Source organism: Stegastes partitus, unplaced genomic scaffold (assembly GCF_000690725.1).
Source record: "Stegastes partitus isolate 25-593 unplaced genomic scaffold, Stegastes_partitus-1.0.2 Scaffold342, whole genome shotgun sequence".
NCBI classification, from domain to species: Eukaryota; Metazoa; Chordata; class Actinopteri; family Pomacentridae; genus Stegastes; species Stegastes partitus.
The window spans coordinates 178,778-195,350 of NW_007578073.1; the positions used below are offsets into that span (position 1 = coordinate 178,778).

The 16,573-nt window shown below is 40.4% G+C and overlaps 1 protein-coding gene across 1 annotated transcript in view; it reads left to right on the forward strand.

The window, feature by feature from the left end:
• The window catches only part of LOC103358909 (carboxyl-terminal PDZ ligand of neuronal nitric oxide synthase protein-like), a 212,305-nt gene that overhangs the window by 167,610 nt on the left and 28,122 nt on the right, over positions 1 to 16,573 (forward strand). The window contains exons 9-10 of the mRNA XM_008284060.1: positions 5,054 to 5,219; positions 10,632 to 10,808. Of these exons, the coding sequence (XP_008282282.1) occupies positions 5,054 to 5,219; positions 10,632 to 10,808 (343 nt within the window). The remainder of the gene's footprint in view (positions 1 to 5,053; positions 5,220 to 10,631; positions 10,809 to 16,573) is intronic.

Sequence of the window (16,573 nt, forward strand, 5' to 3'; positions counted from 1 at the left end):
ATAAGCACCTGCTCATAAGCACTCCAGTATTGATTAACCTTTTTGTGCAAACACAATACAAACGGGAGAAGCTATTAGAAAACGCGAGGAACGGCGTAATGCCAACACTAAAGAGCACTTCTGGACTATCACTGTAATTTTCAAATGTTCTCCAGCTTGTATGCAGCATCATTTGGTCTGGTGTGTTTTGCACTTTGCCTATTAGACATCTGACATTTGGAGCTCTGTTGGGTCGCGTTCAAACTCCAAGGTTAAGTTTAATCAAATTATTGAGACAGCACCTCTTTTGGTGTCAGAAAATCATTAAAAACTATTCTCCTTTAACAAACTCTGCTTCTTCTGAACCAGTCTTGTGATTTGAAACCTTGAGAATTTCTCCTTGGAAATTGTTGAAAGCAATTATGTGTTCAGGGTAGAGATGGCTGAATATGGTGGGAGGTGGGGCCACTAACATTTGATTTGGAGAGTGCTTTGAAGTAAAAAGGAGGAGGCATTGCTGCTACAAAAGCTGTGAGAGCGTGTGTGTGTGTCTGTGTGTGTGTGCACGGTTGGCAGCGACTGAACAGTGTCTTTTTTTTCCCCCTTCCTCCCCTTTTATATACAGGATTCAAAGTGTAAAAGAAGTTTAGCCTTTTAGTCCCAAATTGTAATAGAGTCTGTGCTTTAATCTTGCAGACCACAGCAGACTGTGGCATTAAGGTTACATGAGGATCAGAGCTGCCAGAGGAGCACTGCTGGTCCTGTAATAAAAGATTATAAAGCCACAGTAATTACAGTTCAAAGATCTGTCACTCACGTCTAGGGAGAGAGTGTGTTTGCGTTTTTGTGTAAATAATGTTAAGAGATCAAATATCAGAAAGTTAAATCAAAATTTGTCAAAAACAATCATTATTTTAGGTTAGTTAGTCCGCTGATTCATTTTTGATTCACCCTCTGAGCCCTACGGATGCTGCTAGCATCCAAATTCACATCCCTTCTTCTTGTTTGAATTGCTCTGTATGTATTTATTGCAGTCAGAAGTAGCACATATCAAATAAAACTGCACAGCTCTGGACCTTTCCGACAATGTGAGTTGGTTGTCTGTGTGAAGAAGTCTTGGTGAAAAAAAAGCATTCTAACTTTACATCACATTTAATCGTAGTTACGACCTACATGCAGCTCTGCATCCATCTCCACACCATTACTCTGGTCTGAATTACTCATGACCTCCTCCTTGCATACATATGGTAATAACTAGATATGTTAATATCAATATGTCAATGATATGTTAATATATCACAAGAAAGAGCAGAACCAGACCTTTGTAATTATGCTCGTTACATATTTGTGCATTCCAAAGTAATAACATATGAAGACCGTTTAAACTTCACATTAATAGCTTCACTAATTTCTTTCTTTCACGCTTGATATCTCCTCTATACAATTATAAAAAGATGTCTCAAGTGCCAGCATTTTATGGTGAGATACGGGCAGCAAAATATAAATTTATGATACATATTTGTCCTCGATATAAAGGCGAATGCAAAAGAAATCTGGTGAAAATAAGTCTTCTCCTTAAAATGCCCAAGATAAGAGCTTAAAACTAAAAGTATTAAAATTATCCAGAGAATAGCCTGAGGCTCGCAGAGTTAATGAACTAATCAGTTTGTTTTAAAATGTCCAAAATTTGTGAATAACACCCACAACAATTTCCAAGATCACAAGGTGACATATTTAAATTGCAAATTGATTTTGCAAATAATTAAAATCCCAAAATATTGAATTTTAAAATGATGTACAACAGAGAATCAGAGAATAGTCCTTTCCAGGAGGCTGGCACCAGGAAATGTGACTCAAATACAAAGGTGAAATTGTCTACTGAAAGTGAAAATAGTTTTGGACTGAAGAACTTGCTTCATACAAAACAAACATATTACAACATACAAAATACACACACTCACTTGCAAATACACTATTCACAAAGAAGCATTAAGTTAAAGATACAAGAAATCCTAAATGAGTGAATGTTAACAGTTGTGATTGAAAGTGTGACTAGAATTGTCAGATAAATAATTTACTGATTCACCAAACACGTGCATTGATTTATTTATTTATTTAGTGAACTGGTCAGTGTCTTTCATTAACCTACTTTACTATGCAGTACATACAGTGTGTGTCCAGAGTATCAAACTAACATCAGCTTTGCGTAAAACCAGCAAGCTGCTTGTGCTCCTCTGTTTGAGAGGTAACTGGAATATCACTGATTTATCTGTTCACCTCTGACTGGAAAAACACTCTGAGGGTTTGCTGTTTTTTCCTCGACACTGCTTTGACTAATTACCATGCTGTGAAAATACGGTTTGAGTGATCAGTCGCTGCCACCTGCTGAGCCGAGTCAGCCAGATCCCCGAGCCGCTCATCCTGTGATCAGTGTGTTTACTGGATGACCTGAACAACATCTACATTTACTGATTATCTCAATTTTAATGTTTTAAAAAGGCACTTTTGGTCATTTACCCTGAACGCGCATGATTCATTTACTGCCAAAGTCCATCCAGATGTTTTTCAAATGTGTAATAGATTGCAGTTCTCAGAGGCAACATTAAGCCATAGACCTTTTTTTAATGTTCTAAAACACTTCCCCTGATTTTACCAAACAGTGCTCAAAGTACAGGTGACAGCAATGTCAAGGAAACGGAAAAAAAAAAAAAAAAAGCACTATAATTAGACAATTGCAGACAAAGAAGCTGGTCTGGCGAGTTCTCAGCCATGGTGTTGGCTACATTTTTTTAGGCATGATATGTCTTCTAGCATACCATATGGACATGTTAACAAGGTTTCAAACTTGATTTTTACCAGAATGGGTCTCTAAATTACTCAAGTTTAGTCTCACAGTTTGGAAAGAAAACTTCAAGAAAAAAATTTCATCTTTTCAGAAAGACTGATGATAATATAGGTACATCCTCTGTCAATCTGACTACAGGGCCACAAGTGCTCTGGAGAATGTACTAATATGTTAAATGTACATAAATGTCTTTCATATTCTTTAAATAAGAAATAGCTGATATTTAACCGCATGCTGCTAAACAAAAAATAAAGAGCTTTCTGATGCAGAAAAACAATAACAAAACCTGCAGGACAGATTCCACTGACGAGGCGTTTAGTGTCCGTTTATCTTGTATACCAGATAGCCAATCACACATAGGCAGAGCTCCAGAGTGTGTATGTGACTTAAAACCTTTTGAGTGTGAGTAAACATTTTCATTGGCAGTTTGCCTGACTGTCTCTGTGTGTGTATGTACGAAGATTCTTTTTTTTTTTTTTCTTTTTTAATGCTTGCATGATGCGTTACATGACAGGTCTGTGTTTGTCGGCTCTGCGAGTTGCTCCAACTGATTCCTCTGCTCCTCTCTGCTGCTCTGGGCGCTGTGAGCTCCTGCTTTCTGACCTGTTAAACTGCGCTACTGTGCCCTGGCCTTTGCCTCACAGGTGTTTCTGTAGTTTGTGGCTGGCACGTAAGACTGATGAGTCACTGCAGTTTGGTGTTCCAGTTTAGATTTGTGATATTTAGTTTGAAAGCTGAGTACTGCATACGTAAGTGACATTTGTTCATGATGAATCCAAGCCAAGTAATTTTTGCACTCTCAGAAACAACTGTGAATTAAAAAGTGTGTCTTTTTGGATACTTTAATGTCCTTTAGGCACTTTACTGGTGTTAAGCATTCTACTGTTACTTTTATTTCCTGACTTGCTTCCTGCTGTCAGCATTATCACATCCTATTTGATATGCCGGTTGTACACTGTTGATGCTGATACGTCATCTGAGCAAAATTATGTGCTCAGGTCACTTTTGGTTTGTGGAGGGATCAGCAGATTGTTTCACTGAGGAGGGGTAGGCCAATAGGCCCCAGTAATGATGAATACACTGGTGATCAGTGGGTAATAAATCCACCACTCGTCCCTGCTGCTACCTCCACACTTAATGCCCATTCACATCCTCAGCCCTTCTACTATCCTCCTGTGGGAGAGGAGCTGGAGCAGGCAGCTTATTATTATGAGGTGTTTCTTCTTTATCATTTGTTATTCAGGAGATGATAGTGTGTCACATCATCCTCTTTGTAACAACATAATGCAGAAGCCCACAGGTTATGCTTGCTGCTGTGGTGTCAAAAGGTGCTGTGGAAAATTCTGGATGCAGCTAAGTGATGTGCTTTTGCACCTGAATGAAAAGGTTTGCACCAGTGCCACCAGTGTAAACAGTAATTCTGGAGCCCTGTATAGGGAATGCTATGTGTGTTTGCCTTTACTACTGCAGTGACTGCACTGTTAGACGCTGTCAGACATTAATGGACATGAGTATTCCACAAGCAGCCAGCTTGTCCTTTAAAGCATTGCTCCAATTGTGTTAGTCTGATTTTAATTTTGCTGAGGAGGTCAGACTCAATCCCCACAGATGTTGTTGGGGGCAAAGATGCATCAGCATTTCTTTGGCTCTGTTTCCCTTTTTTTTTTGCTCTGACAGTCATTATTTTTCTGACTGCTAAGCGCCTGAAAAACTCCTGAGCTGGACAAGCTTGTTGTGTTACTATGGCAACCAACAGCCTTGAGTTGTCATCTCATTAACTTCGGGATGAATGCATATTATACAGAGACATCCAGAGCATGTTAATTAACTTCTTTTTGTTTTAAAAAAAAAAAAAAAAAAAACACGATGAGATGAAAAAACTCAGATGGCTTACAAGGTTGGGGTTTGAGTTCTCTCTACTAATCCATTTTTTTACTAAAATATTTCAAGCAAACACCTACAAATAGCTCAGCCTAATTTTCCTTTTGAGCAAATTGTGTTTATAGGGTCGACACAGTCTGATTTGGCCTTCCATGGAATGATATTGGTGTATTTGTGTGTTTGGGGAGTTTAGCTAAGAGTAGTAGAGCAGTGACCTGGGAAAAATGGTTAGATATACCTGTTAGGGGTTTGCCTGAGTCACTGCTAAACCTCTGTTTCTCGCTCTCTCTGTTTTCTTCTCCTCTGTCTGTCCATCTGTCTCTTGACCCATCATGTCCTCTGGTGCAGGTCCATCTCCTAAAGGACCAGCTGAGTGCCGAGGCCACGGCTCGACTGGAGGCGCAGGCTCGAGTCCATCAGCTGCTGCTGCAAAACAAAGACCTGCTGCAGCACATCTCCCTGCTGGTTAAGCAGATCCAGGAGCTGGAGACCAAGATGTCTGGACCAAATTCCAGTGAGTCAATTGCTTAAGCAGCTCATATGAAAACATACAAGTGATGGAGTTCATTTTAGGGTTGGGCAATATACACTATATTGCCAAAAGTATTCGCTCACCTGCCTTGACTCACATATGAACTTAAGAGACATCGCAGTCTTAATCCATAGAGTTCAATATGAAGTCCGTCCACCCTTTGCAGCTGTAACAGCTTCAACTCTTCTGGGAAGGCTGTCCACAAGGTTTAGGAGTGTGTTTATGGGAATTTTTGACCATTCTTCCTGAAGCGCATTTGTGAGGTCACACACTGATGTTGGACGAGAAGGTCTGGCTCTCAGTCTCCGCTCTAATTCATCCCAAAGGTGTTCTATCGGGTTGAGATCAGGACTCTGTGCAGGACAGTCAAGTTCTTCCCCACCAAACTCTCTCATCCATGTCTTTATGGACCTTGCTTTGTGCACTGGTGCACAGTCATGCTGGAAGAGGATGAGACTATCTCCAAACTGTTCCCACAAAGTTGGGAGCATGGAATTGTCCAAAATGTCTTGGTATGCTGAAGCATTCAGAGTTCCTTTCACTGGAACTAAGGGGCCAAGCCCAGCTCCTGAAAAACAACCCCACACCATAATCCCCCCTCCACCAAACTTCACACTTGGCGCAATGCAGTCAGACAAGTACCGTTCTCCTGTCAGCCGCCAAACCCAGACTCGTCCATCAGATTGCCAGATGAAGACGCGTGATTTGTCACTCCAGAGAACGTGTCTCCACCACTCTAGAGTCCAGTGGTGGCGTGGTTTACACCACTGCATCTGACGCTTTGCATTGCATTTGATGATTAATGGCTTGGATGCAGCTGCTAGACCATGCACTGTTCTTGACCTAATCTGAAGGCCACATGAAGTTTGGAGGTCTATAGCGATTGACTCTGCAGAAAGTTGGTGACCTCTGCTCCCTATGTCTCTCAGCATCCACCGACCCCGCTCTGTCAGTTTACGTGGCCTACCATACTTTTGGCAATATAGTGTAGCTGAAAAGCTTGTCATAGTAAAATGTTTTTTTTCAGTCAATAATGATGTTGGTCAGTTTTACTGACCTATTTTTAATAAAGACCCAGAGAAAAAAAAATATTTATTTTAATTTAAACTTCAGTACTTTGAAGTTAACCACTTTAGCCTGTTTATCCATGTACACAGATAATAATTTTCATGTCAGAACAACAATGAAAAACACAAATGAATAAATCTAGGCTACACATGAGAATAAAAAATTAATAAGGATAAAGGATTAGGTAAAAAAAAAAGTTTAAAATAGTTGGTCTGGACTGGCTACCACCGGATAGTGATTCCTCCATGCACACCCAACGTCATGTCCGTCACCCCTCAGCCCAGGGTGACACAGGGTTGGGCATGTTTTTAGAACAAAGTGTATCTTGCAAAGACAACTACTGGTCATTACCAGTAGCAGCCTCCACCGAGGGCGGCTGTGGGTGTGGATGGAGGTGACAAGAGGTCAAGGCGGCTGAGCAGAAACATTCCAACACTTACAGCGACTGGGGCCAGAGTCACTATCAGAGGATATAACAGAGAGTTTATGAGCCAGGGAGGAAGCACCCTTGGGGTTTGTTCATACATCGGAACTTCGTGTTTTTGTTGCTAATGACGAAGTGTCTATCTCTGTATGTATTGCTACCATTTCAACAACCAGGCCGAGTTCATACCTAGAAATACACACTTTCCGATTGTGTAAAAGTATGTGCATGGACATCTACAGTATGTACACTTTCAAAAAAAACGAAACACGTGCACTCTAAATACAAAATGTAACACAATGTAAAGCCAACTCATAGCCATGTATATTTTCATGGCATGGTGACAAGACAAAAAATCACAAGACATGCAACAAAAACAGGTTGGTAACCAGTAACATGTTCATAAATGAGGCCATCGATCATTGAATCAAAACAAGATTTTTGCTGTTTTGGGCAATAAATTGAAGGTAAATCTTAAGTTAATTCTTTGATGAGAACAAAGCAGACTTTGAATATGTTGTTTTAGAAAATGTAGTTCAGTATTCAGCCTTTGGGCTAACTTTTGTATCACAGTATAGACTGATATAGCATACATTTGGCTTGTCTCCTTTTTGTAAGTGCAATATAAAATATGACGAATGATTCTGGGAAACGCCTGGAGACACACTTCATATTATTTTGGATTCCTTATCTGTAAGTCGTATTTTTCATCTGCTTACATTGAAATCTATTTACAGGTTCATCATTTCAAATGTATCTATTGACTTTTAAATGTTTTTAAATTGAACTGCCATTTATTACTGAATCAAAACATGACCAACATTAAAACAAACAAAATAGTGGACTCAGGACAAGGTAACATGTTAGACACACAGTAATAAACCTGTCCTTTACCATGTACCAGCAGCACAGCTGATCCTCCTGAGAAAGTCTACCAAGGAAATGACATGTAAAAAAGCTTGACTGAATCAGCCATAAGTGGGATATCTCACAGAAGGGTGCTGAGTGTGCCAGAGGTGCTGTGACAAAACAATCAAACGGACAATGACAGTGACAAGAAAAAAGAATTGAAAGACAGACATGACACAGGCAGAAAAATGGTAATTCAGCACCTCACTCTGTCCGGTTAAAATACTTTCACACAACAGGCAAAACAGCCAGGGACACACACAGACACTTTAGGCATGAGAGCACAGACACATTCAGCTCTGTATGCCTTCATACAGAAAGCCAGCAGAGTGAGTGCACTGCAGACCTAATGGAAATTCCTACATTAAAGCCTCTCACTACCAGTATGAGTAGCTTGTGTGCTCAGATCAACCTTCACTGCTCTGTTTCTCAGTCTCCACACATGCCCTGTTGCTGTTCGTTTGTCCATGACCTCCTCTGCCCTCTCCATCTTTCCCCCACAGCTCCACATATTTTTAAGCTGTTACTCGACTTTTCAGACAGACAATCTTCTCGGCACAGTCACAGCCTGCCCTCCAAATGTCACCCTGCAAGAAACAATATTTTATCTTATCAGCCGACATTTCTGAAATTCATTGGAGCAAAATCTTTCGTCATCGCCACCTCTACATGTTGGACTTAATATGCACCTCATTTCACACAAGGTCAAGAGAAGCTTTGCATTGACGCACTTATATCTTAGTGGAGATGAAATAATAAAGCACAATGATAAGCAATGATACCTTTTTTTTACATTTTTAGAGCATCAGACCTTTTTTGTAATGCACATTTTGACTTGTAAAACAAATGTAACTAGCTATAGTAATAACTGTACTTCATCTGCAGTGTGTCAGTTTCAGAGCTCTGAGATTGTGCGCACTGTGACTCACTGGCACAAAAAAGCCTTTTAAAACTACCAATCTATTCACAGAAGTTACTTTTCTATTCAGCTCATGTTCAATAAAGAACAAAAAAATCCTGTTTCTCAGGGATATATATATATATATATATATATATACAGACACACACACGACAGTCGTGAGCACAGCTACACCCTGTACAATATCACTTAAATGTCAAATGATTCAAAACTGGATCACCTCACAATAATAGCATTACTTCTGAGTTGAATAGTAGAATATTTGCTCTAATGAACAGTCTACAATAAATACTTTAGCGAGAGAGACCAGATTTAAAATACAGGCCGAAAAGTAGAACCCCAATGCAACATCAGGAGGTATAGAACACGCTATTGCACCACTAATCATAGCCACAGTGGTTGTCCTCTTAAAATGACACCACAGAGAGTGCTACTTGCACAATTCTGCTCTGAAAAACAGGAGGCCAGTGCTTCAGACTTGGCACAGGGGTTAACAATGGAAATCAGAGTTTCTGTGACAGGTCAGACAGTGAAAAAGACAAAGTGCATAATGTCAGGCTCTGTGGACGGTGTCCAAGAAAAGAACCTTTGCTCGCTCTTTGACACAAAATCGCAAGATCTAACTTTGCCAAAGAACATAAAAAGGATCCTGATTGATGTTAGGAGCAAATGTTTTGGTCAGATTAGGTCAGGATAATTTTGTTTGGCTCAAATGTCAGGTGTCCAGCATGTTTGAGTTGAACTTGGCGATGACTCCCACATGGAATGCAAAGTCTTGACAATGAAGCATGGAGCTGGGAGGGTGGAGCAATAAGGCTGCGTGACGTCAAAAGGTGTTAGGGAAATGACATTTATAGATGCACTATAATGACTGTGGATATGTCAAAATACTGTCTGACAAGATGACTCCCAGTCTGCAGAAACTTGGCAGCAGACGTATACTCCTGCATGGTAACCATCCAAAACACTCAAAAATCACACAAGAGTTTCTAAAGTGATAACTATGACCTAGACAACTGTGTCGGCTGACTTGAATCCAGTAAAACACGTCTGAGGTATTTTAAAGAGGAAGACAGAGCTGCACAGCCCTTCCAGCAAAGAGGCGATGAAAAGATGACAGAACATTTGCTCTGAAATTTGGTATGAAATTTGGAAAATTGGAGGATTCAGTCATCAGAAAAAAGCTGGACACACAAAGTATTAAAAAAATAAACATTTAGATCTCAGTAATGAAAGGAGTACTGACTTTGATGCTTTAAGTTCCCACTTGGGGCCTGTATTGTTAGTTTGGAATTTTATAAAAGAGCAAATGCCCAACTGTTCAACTTAGGAGTAATGCAATTATGTCACACATCACCAGCACTCAAACAACTGCCCCTAAACAGAATCCCTTGCACTGGTGCGATTATAAAGAGACTGAAAGTAAATAGTATTGGAGGAGTCATATGAGACATTTCTGTGGACATTTGATAGATGTTGTTGCGTCTTATTTATTTATTTATTTGCTAACTCTAAGTCGCTATCTGATAGAACTGTATTTGCTGTGAACTCAAACTGATTCCAGCTGCTGTCCTCACAAGAGGGAGTAAATCACTGACTTTTCAAGGTAATTTTTCATGTTTATTTTGAGTTAGTATTTGATTCTGAAAAGATAAAGTATTTCTTTAATGCATCTTTTTCTCAGTTTTTCAGCCCCAGGTCTGTGTGCCCATAAAAAACAGCGCACAACATGTTTCACTGAGCAACTGTGATGATGATGAAATGCTTTGAAACATGTTTCTGTTTTGCTTACCCTATAAGAGAATGCATTGATTTATTGGTAACAAAGTGATTTATTTTCTGAGGATTTGTAGCCCTCTATTCACCATAATTCACAGATATCTGTATCATATACATTAGTCTTCTGCCAGCACGGGTGATAGCAGATGAATTTAAATCACGACACAGTGGAACTTTTCAAAGTGGTATGAAATATTTGATCTGTCCTTTCTTATCTCTCCCTTCTTGCCGCGTCATCACTTCCTCACTTGATTTCCTTAACTTCATTTTATAACTTCTTGTCTCCTTTCTCCAGTGGGCTCCCAGGACAGTTTGTTGGAGATCACTTTCCGTTCCACGGTACCTCCAGTCATCTGTGACCCCACAACACCTAAACCTGATGTGTCAGCCCTCAACCTGACCACACTGGGCACTAGCGATGGGACCAGCAATGCCTTTTCATCCACCAACGGGACTCTGGGAAGCCCACTAGGTAGGGACCAGTGTCTACTCAAACTGGAGTGTTTCCGTTTCCTCCCAGGACCCCCGGGGCCTCCACCTCCTCGACTCCCTTCGCCTCCCCCACCGCTCAAGACTAACATGCCAGAGATAAAAGATCAAGAGGTGTCTGGGGGTCCAGCAAAGCTGTTGTCTCATGACTTCAAATCCCTGAGCTGCCTGGAATTTGGCAGGTTTCGCGAGTCGGGTATCGCCTCAGAGTATGAGTCGAACACAGACGACAGTGATGACAGGGAAGATGAGGATGAGGGGGAGGACGAGGAGGAGGAGGAGATGGAGATCTTTGGCTGGGGAACGGATGAGGAGACGTTAAGGCTGCTCAACGTCCTCAACAGACAGGGAACTCCTGACTGTCTGGGAGATGAAATAGCGGTGTAACATTTTAACCTGCCCCTTGTGAAGAATCCTACTGTCAAGATAAAAAGAGAAGCCTTGACCTATTTTTCCATTCACTTCAAACTACTCTGTAAGAATAACGTGTAGTGACCTAACCTCTGTCAGATGTGCACAATGACACAAACAAGGCTGACATGAATATACCAGGTGAAGATGGGCCACTATTTTTAGATAACAGATAGCACATCTCTGATTTTCTTTTACACGTTATTACATGGATATCAGATCACCTCAGTAGATATTGAGGACTTATGCCTTAAGGTGCATTCAGCTTGAACATGAAGCGATTTTTGAAAACTGCAATTACTTAACCCACATTCAGACAACTTGAGGCCTCAATGAGAAAACTCCACCTCTCTGTCTGTCGTTTGATTGAAGTCAGTACATTAACTCAGTGGGGTTACCAACACAGGAGCCACAGCAGAAGAGTTGAAACGAGCAAAGGTGTCGTGTTGTGAACTTACACAGATACAATGGCACATTCCTGGTGTTTACTTTGTAGCACAAACACCACATTTTAGCTGTTACTTTTGCAGTTATTTCAGTGAAAGATAAAACATTTGCTGCCATGGTGCTCCTGTTTGTGAGTATTTCAAACTGTGGCAGTGTTTTAGCTTTTGGTAAACCTTCAAAGGATCAATATGTTCCTCTAACTGGACATCCTGGATCAAGGTATTAATTAGCCTGGATTAATGTCTGTCTGAAACGGCCCACTGCACTTTTTTACTGCAAGCTGTTTTCGGTCTGAATCCCTACTTAAAAGAACATTGGCACAATAAATAAATAAAGACATCATAAACTAAAGTAAAAAATCAGCTTGAATAGCAATACGCCAGGCTACATATTCTTTTTGGCAAGGCATCACAGAACAGACTAAACCTTAAATCAATCAAACATTCAAAAAATTAGTTTTTTGGATAAATGTTAAAAATGTCAACTCACTGCAGAGCCCGCAGTGTTGTTAGCAAATGTTCAGATGGAAACAGCTTAATGTCCATCCATCCATCCATTATCTATACACCACTTAATCCTCACTAGGGTTGCGGGGGGGGCGGCTGGAGCCTTTCCCAGCTGATTTAGGGCGAAGGCAGGGGACACCCTGGACAGGTCACCAGTCTATCACAGGGCTACACTTAGAGACAGACAACCAAGCGCACTCACATTCACACCTACAGACAATTTAGAATCACCAATTAACCTCAACATGTTTTTGGACACTGTGGGAGGAAGCCAGAGAACCCAGAGAGAACCCATGCTGCACAGGGAGAACATGGAGACTCCACACAGTAAGATCCCGGGTGTCCTCTCCCGGTCACAAACCGGCGAGGCGATGGTGCTAACCACCGAGCCACCGTGCAGCCCACATCTTAATGTTGAAGTGTAAATAACAATTTACAATGTATCTATTTTCTGATAAGTCATTCACAAAGTTGAGGTTGTTGAGTCACTGAGGTTATATTTTTAACATTTTTAATTATTGCCATTGTGTTGCTATGATCCTGGATCCAGGGCTACAATTTTCAACTAGAACCAAAAAATCTGTGCTTACCTCAAATCTATAGGACAACACAAATGTACAAACCCAGCAGGAGTCTAAGTGCAAATAGGAGATAAAACTGGTATCAGCTTCAGTCTGAGTGCTGTTCTGCTGCTAGCCTGGGTGAATGTCAGGGGCTCACTTGTTGTCATTTTGCTGCCAATGAATACATAATTTATTTTAGGTGGATTTAAAGTGAAAAATAAGATTAGAATGAGATAAAAAAATTTGCTTCACATTCAGTCTGAAGACACCTTAAGAATATTATCACCTTATTACACCTCAAATACAAGTCTCAAGAGACTATGGTTTGAATCTCATCTATATGCATCCTCATGCATATCCTCCTGTTCCTTAAAATCAGTTTCCTTCCTTTTCTTTTGCCTTTTTTCTTGATTACACACACAAATGTCTTATCTATGTATAAAACACACTCACTCACATACTGCAGAATTAGTATTCAGGAGCTTATTTTAAAGGCTTTACCCTTTTTCCCAATTGAAATCGGAAATGCAAGTCTGCGTCCACGCTGATCTCTGTCATGTTATGTCATGGGGATGTCAGGAACTAACAGGAAATCAAACCAAAAGCTAAACAAGTTGCTGTGGTTTAAAAATGTACATATATAATATCTCCTTTAGGTGAGTTCAGGGGCAAGCTTTCAATTTGTCAGGCCTGGGAGTGTAGCTGTCAGTCACGCTGACAGGACGAAGACGGCAGGATGTGGGACTGAAGAGACTCGGGACTGATGAGCTCTTGTCCTTCATGGAGTGCAAAGTGACTCTTCTCATAATGAAAGATCAACACTTGGGCCTAATTTTTGGAGGATCTTTGTTACTGTCTCTTTGTTTGGAAAAGGATCGCCCTTTCTTACTCTGTTCATATTTAATGAAAGACTATTTTTAGACAAAAATCTGTATCTGTATGTACAAACTTTGTTTTTTACGTCATCCCACAGAACTGTTGAACTGGTCCTTCAGTGACTTCGGCAGGCAGCCCCCTTTTTGTCTCCTCACAATTTGTTGACTTGGTAGTCAGAGCATGTTTGCACTCTTTTCACTTGTCCACACATTTCCCCACTTTTTAATTTATGTAAAGCTGGGATTAGTTGGACCTCGAGGAACGCTGTTTGTTTCTTTTATTCATCCCATAAACAAAAACTCTTCCCTCGTGCCAGAACAGCGGCTCACGGATGACAGCCAAAAGTGGTCTCGTTTGTTAAAACCCAGCTCTGTGTATGGCCTTCAGGCACAATGCAGTATTAAAGTATTCATTTTGTTTCACAAGGAAAGCCACAGAGGTTTCATTTTGTGTACTGTAGCCTGAGTTTATCAGAGGAGCACTCCTGCTGAATCAATACAGACAGTCCAGTATTTGGCAAAAGTAGATGCTGCAGAGATTTAAAGGAAAATCAGGCCAAATCTCAAAATGCTCGATATCTTTTGCACAGAGCTTTAGCCTGATAGGATCAAACCAATCAGTGAGAGTCCAGTAAACTGACTCTTTTGGCCACCTCTCATCTGAAGGTGTTTGTATTAAAGGATAAGAGAGATTAAATCTGAGATGTTATTTCTCTAATGTTTGTTTGGAAAGTTGTGCCAAGTCAGTATCACACAAGAACTAAGTAGTCTGTGCGCATGTCTCAGTAACATAAAACTTTTCAGACAGAGACTATAGACATTTAATCCCAAGTAGGGATCTTTACAAGTACAAATTTGGGGCCTGACCCAAAGCAGAACTGTGAAAAACCAGCAAGAGTCTGACATGAGAGAATCTATTTTCTAAAAGAGAGTTTCAGTCCGATATTGACTCACGAGGCAGTTTTCCACTGCAGGAACTTGTGGGCTGTTGTAGAGCGGCCCTAACCTTTCTGCGTGTGCCAACTACAAGAACTCCCCATGTGGAACCTTTAATAGGTCCATTTTAAAGGGGAGAAAAAGTACGTTCTTCAGGGTAGATACTTCAACACTAATTGGTTAAACTCAGAGATGGCAAATGCTGATTGGTTAAACTTGGAGAAAACAACAAGTTCCACTTTTCTTTCCTCGTCATGTCACATCCTGTCCTCTCTAACTTTTCCATCTTCAATCTAAAATCACCACCTATTTCCCACGTGCTCATAGAACTAGAGTTACATTCAGTAACTCCTACTTAGCATTGCTTTCATGTACTTGGGGTTAATGTTGAAGTCAAAGTGTCAGATCCTATGCAGCAATGAGAACAGAAGGGCTGAAAATCCTGATTAGGGGACAATTCTTGCACCTTCCTTAAGTTCTTGCAGTGGAAAGCTGCCTTTAGAGACCCAGAACTGACTTGAAATATACCTGAAGCTATTTGTCCAAATTACTGGAACTTGGAAAGACTCAAACAAAATAAGAGCACCAACACAGCAGCAGTAAAGTATGCCAACAATTAACAAGTAGCTATGGTTAAAGAGTAGCAACACTTCACATTTCACACTCTCCATCTTACCTCAAAAAACACATATTTGTCCTGTGATAATGAACAAAACTGCTTGGATACACACATATCTTTGGTAAAGAAACAGGACAAGAAATTATGAGAGGCAGGTGGAGAGTAACACAGGAAAGATCCCTGGCCAAGCTCAAGATACACTCAAAAATTTCCCAATTCCATATCGAAATCCACTGCTCTCTGCAAGAGTTCCTATAAACCGCTTGCTTGTCTTTTTACATGATTGACCGACAGGAGAGGCAGATCGGACATGTGTCAAAGCAGCAGCAGCAGTATGAAGGATGTGCTCTCTGCTGGAAACCTTCTCTCCACATCTCCTCTCATCTCCTTCATCCTCCTTCCTTGTCTGATGTTTCTTTTTCCTCTGCTGTTGTTTGTAGATGGTGATTTAAATCTTTTGAATCATGTTTCACCTTCTGATGCAATCAACAACAGACAATGCAGTAATTAATTGTAATGAAACAGCTCTAAAACGTATTCAAACCTGCTGCAGTAAATTATCAGCTAAACCTTCACACTGATTTGGCAATGATTTAAAAGGATGTCCCCCATCTCATGATTCAAAAATTACATTCAATCAAAGAATGCATTACATTATCAGGAAAGAAATTACTTCAATATCAGGCTTAATCACATTTTTGATTTATGTAGAGAGGTTACCTTCAAGCCTGGAGACGGGCTGTATCTGGACACAAACCATTATGAGACTGAGATAGTGAAAGCAGTATCTGTAAGGTATTGTGCTTTGAGTTACTTATCTCCTCCCTCTCATGGCCTCAACTCACAAATGTGATTCTTTAATACAGAGACAAAGAAAGGCAGAGACAAATTCTGTGGTGTCTGACAAAGCTCAGTGGCTACACAACACTCATTCAGCCTGGTAAGTTGCCATTTCTCCAGAGGTTGAAGAGGCTGCTGCCCAAATAATAAAGAAGCCTTTCAAACAACACAAAGCAAATCCAAAAAAAAAAAAAGTCCCAGATGTCACAGAGATGTCAGCAAGGTATATGTTGCATTTTTAACTGTTTCCACTACCTGTCAACTGTAGTACTTGTACAATGTAGCAATAGTTTGGTGCTTCTAACTCAACCTAAAAGCATATCCACACTGTGTGTAGGGTACACACACAGAGCCAAACATAAGTAAGATATACTATCCAACAAGGTATTTGCTCTACAAGTATAGTGATGATTCTGAATATTACACGAGTATTTGTAGTCCCTTGTGCCTGTGTATAAAAATGACTGAGGTCAGAAGATTGCATCACTTTCCAAACTACCTCATCCACATTTCATGTTGTGATGCAACAATTGTCATTTTACTTGTGCACC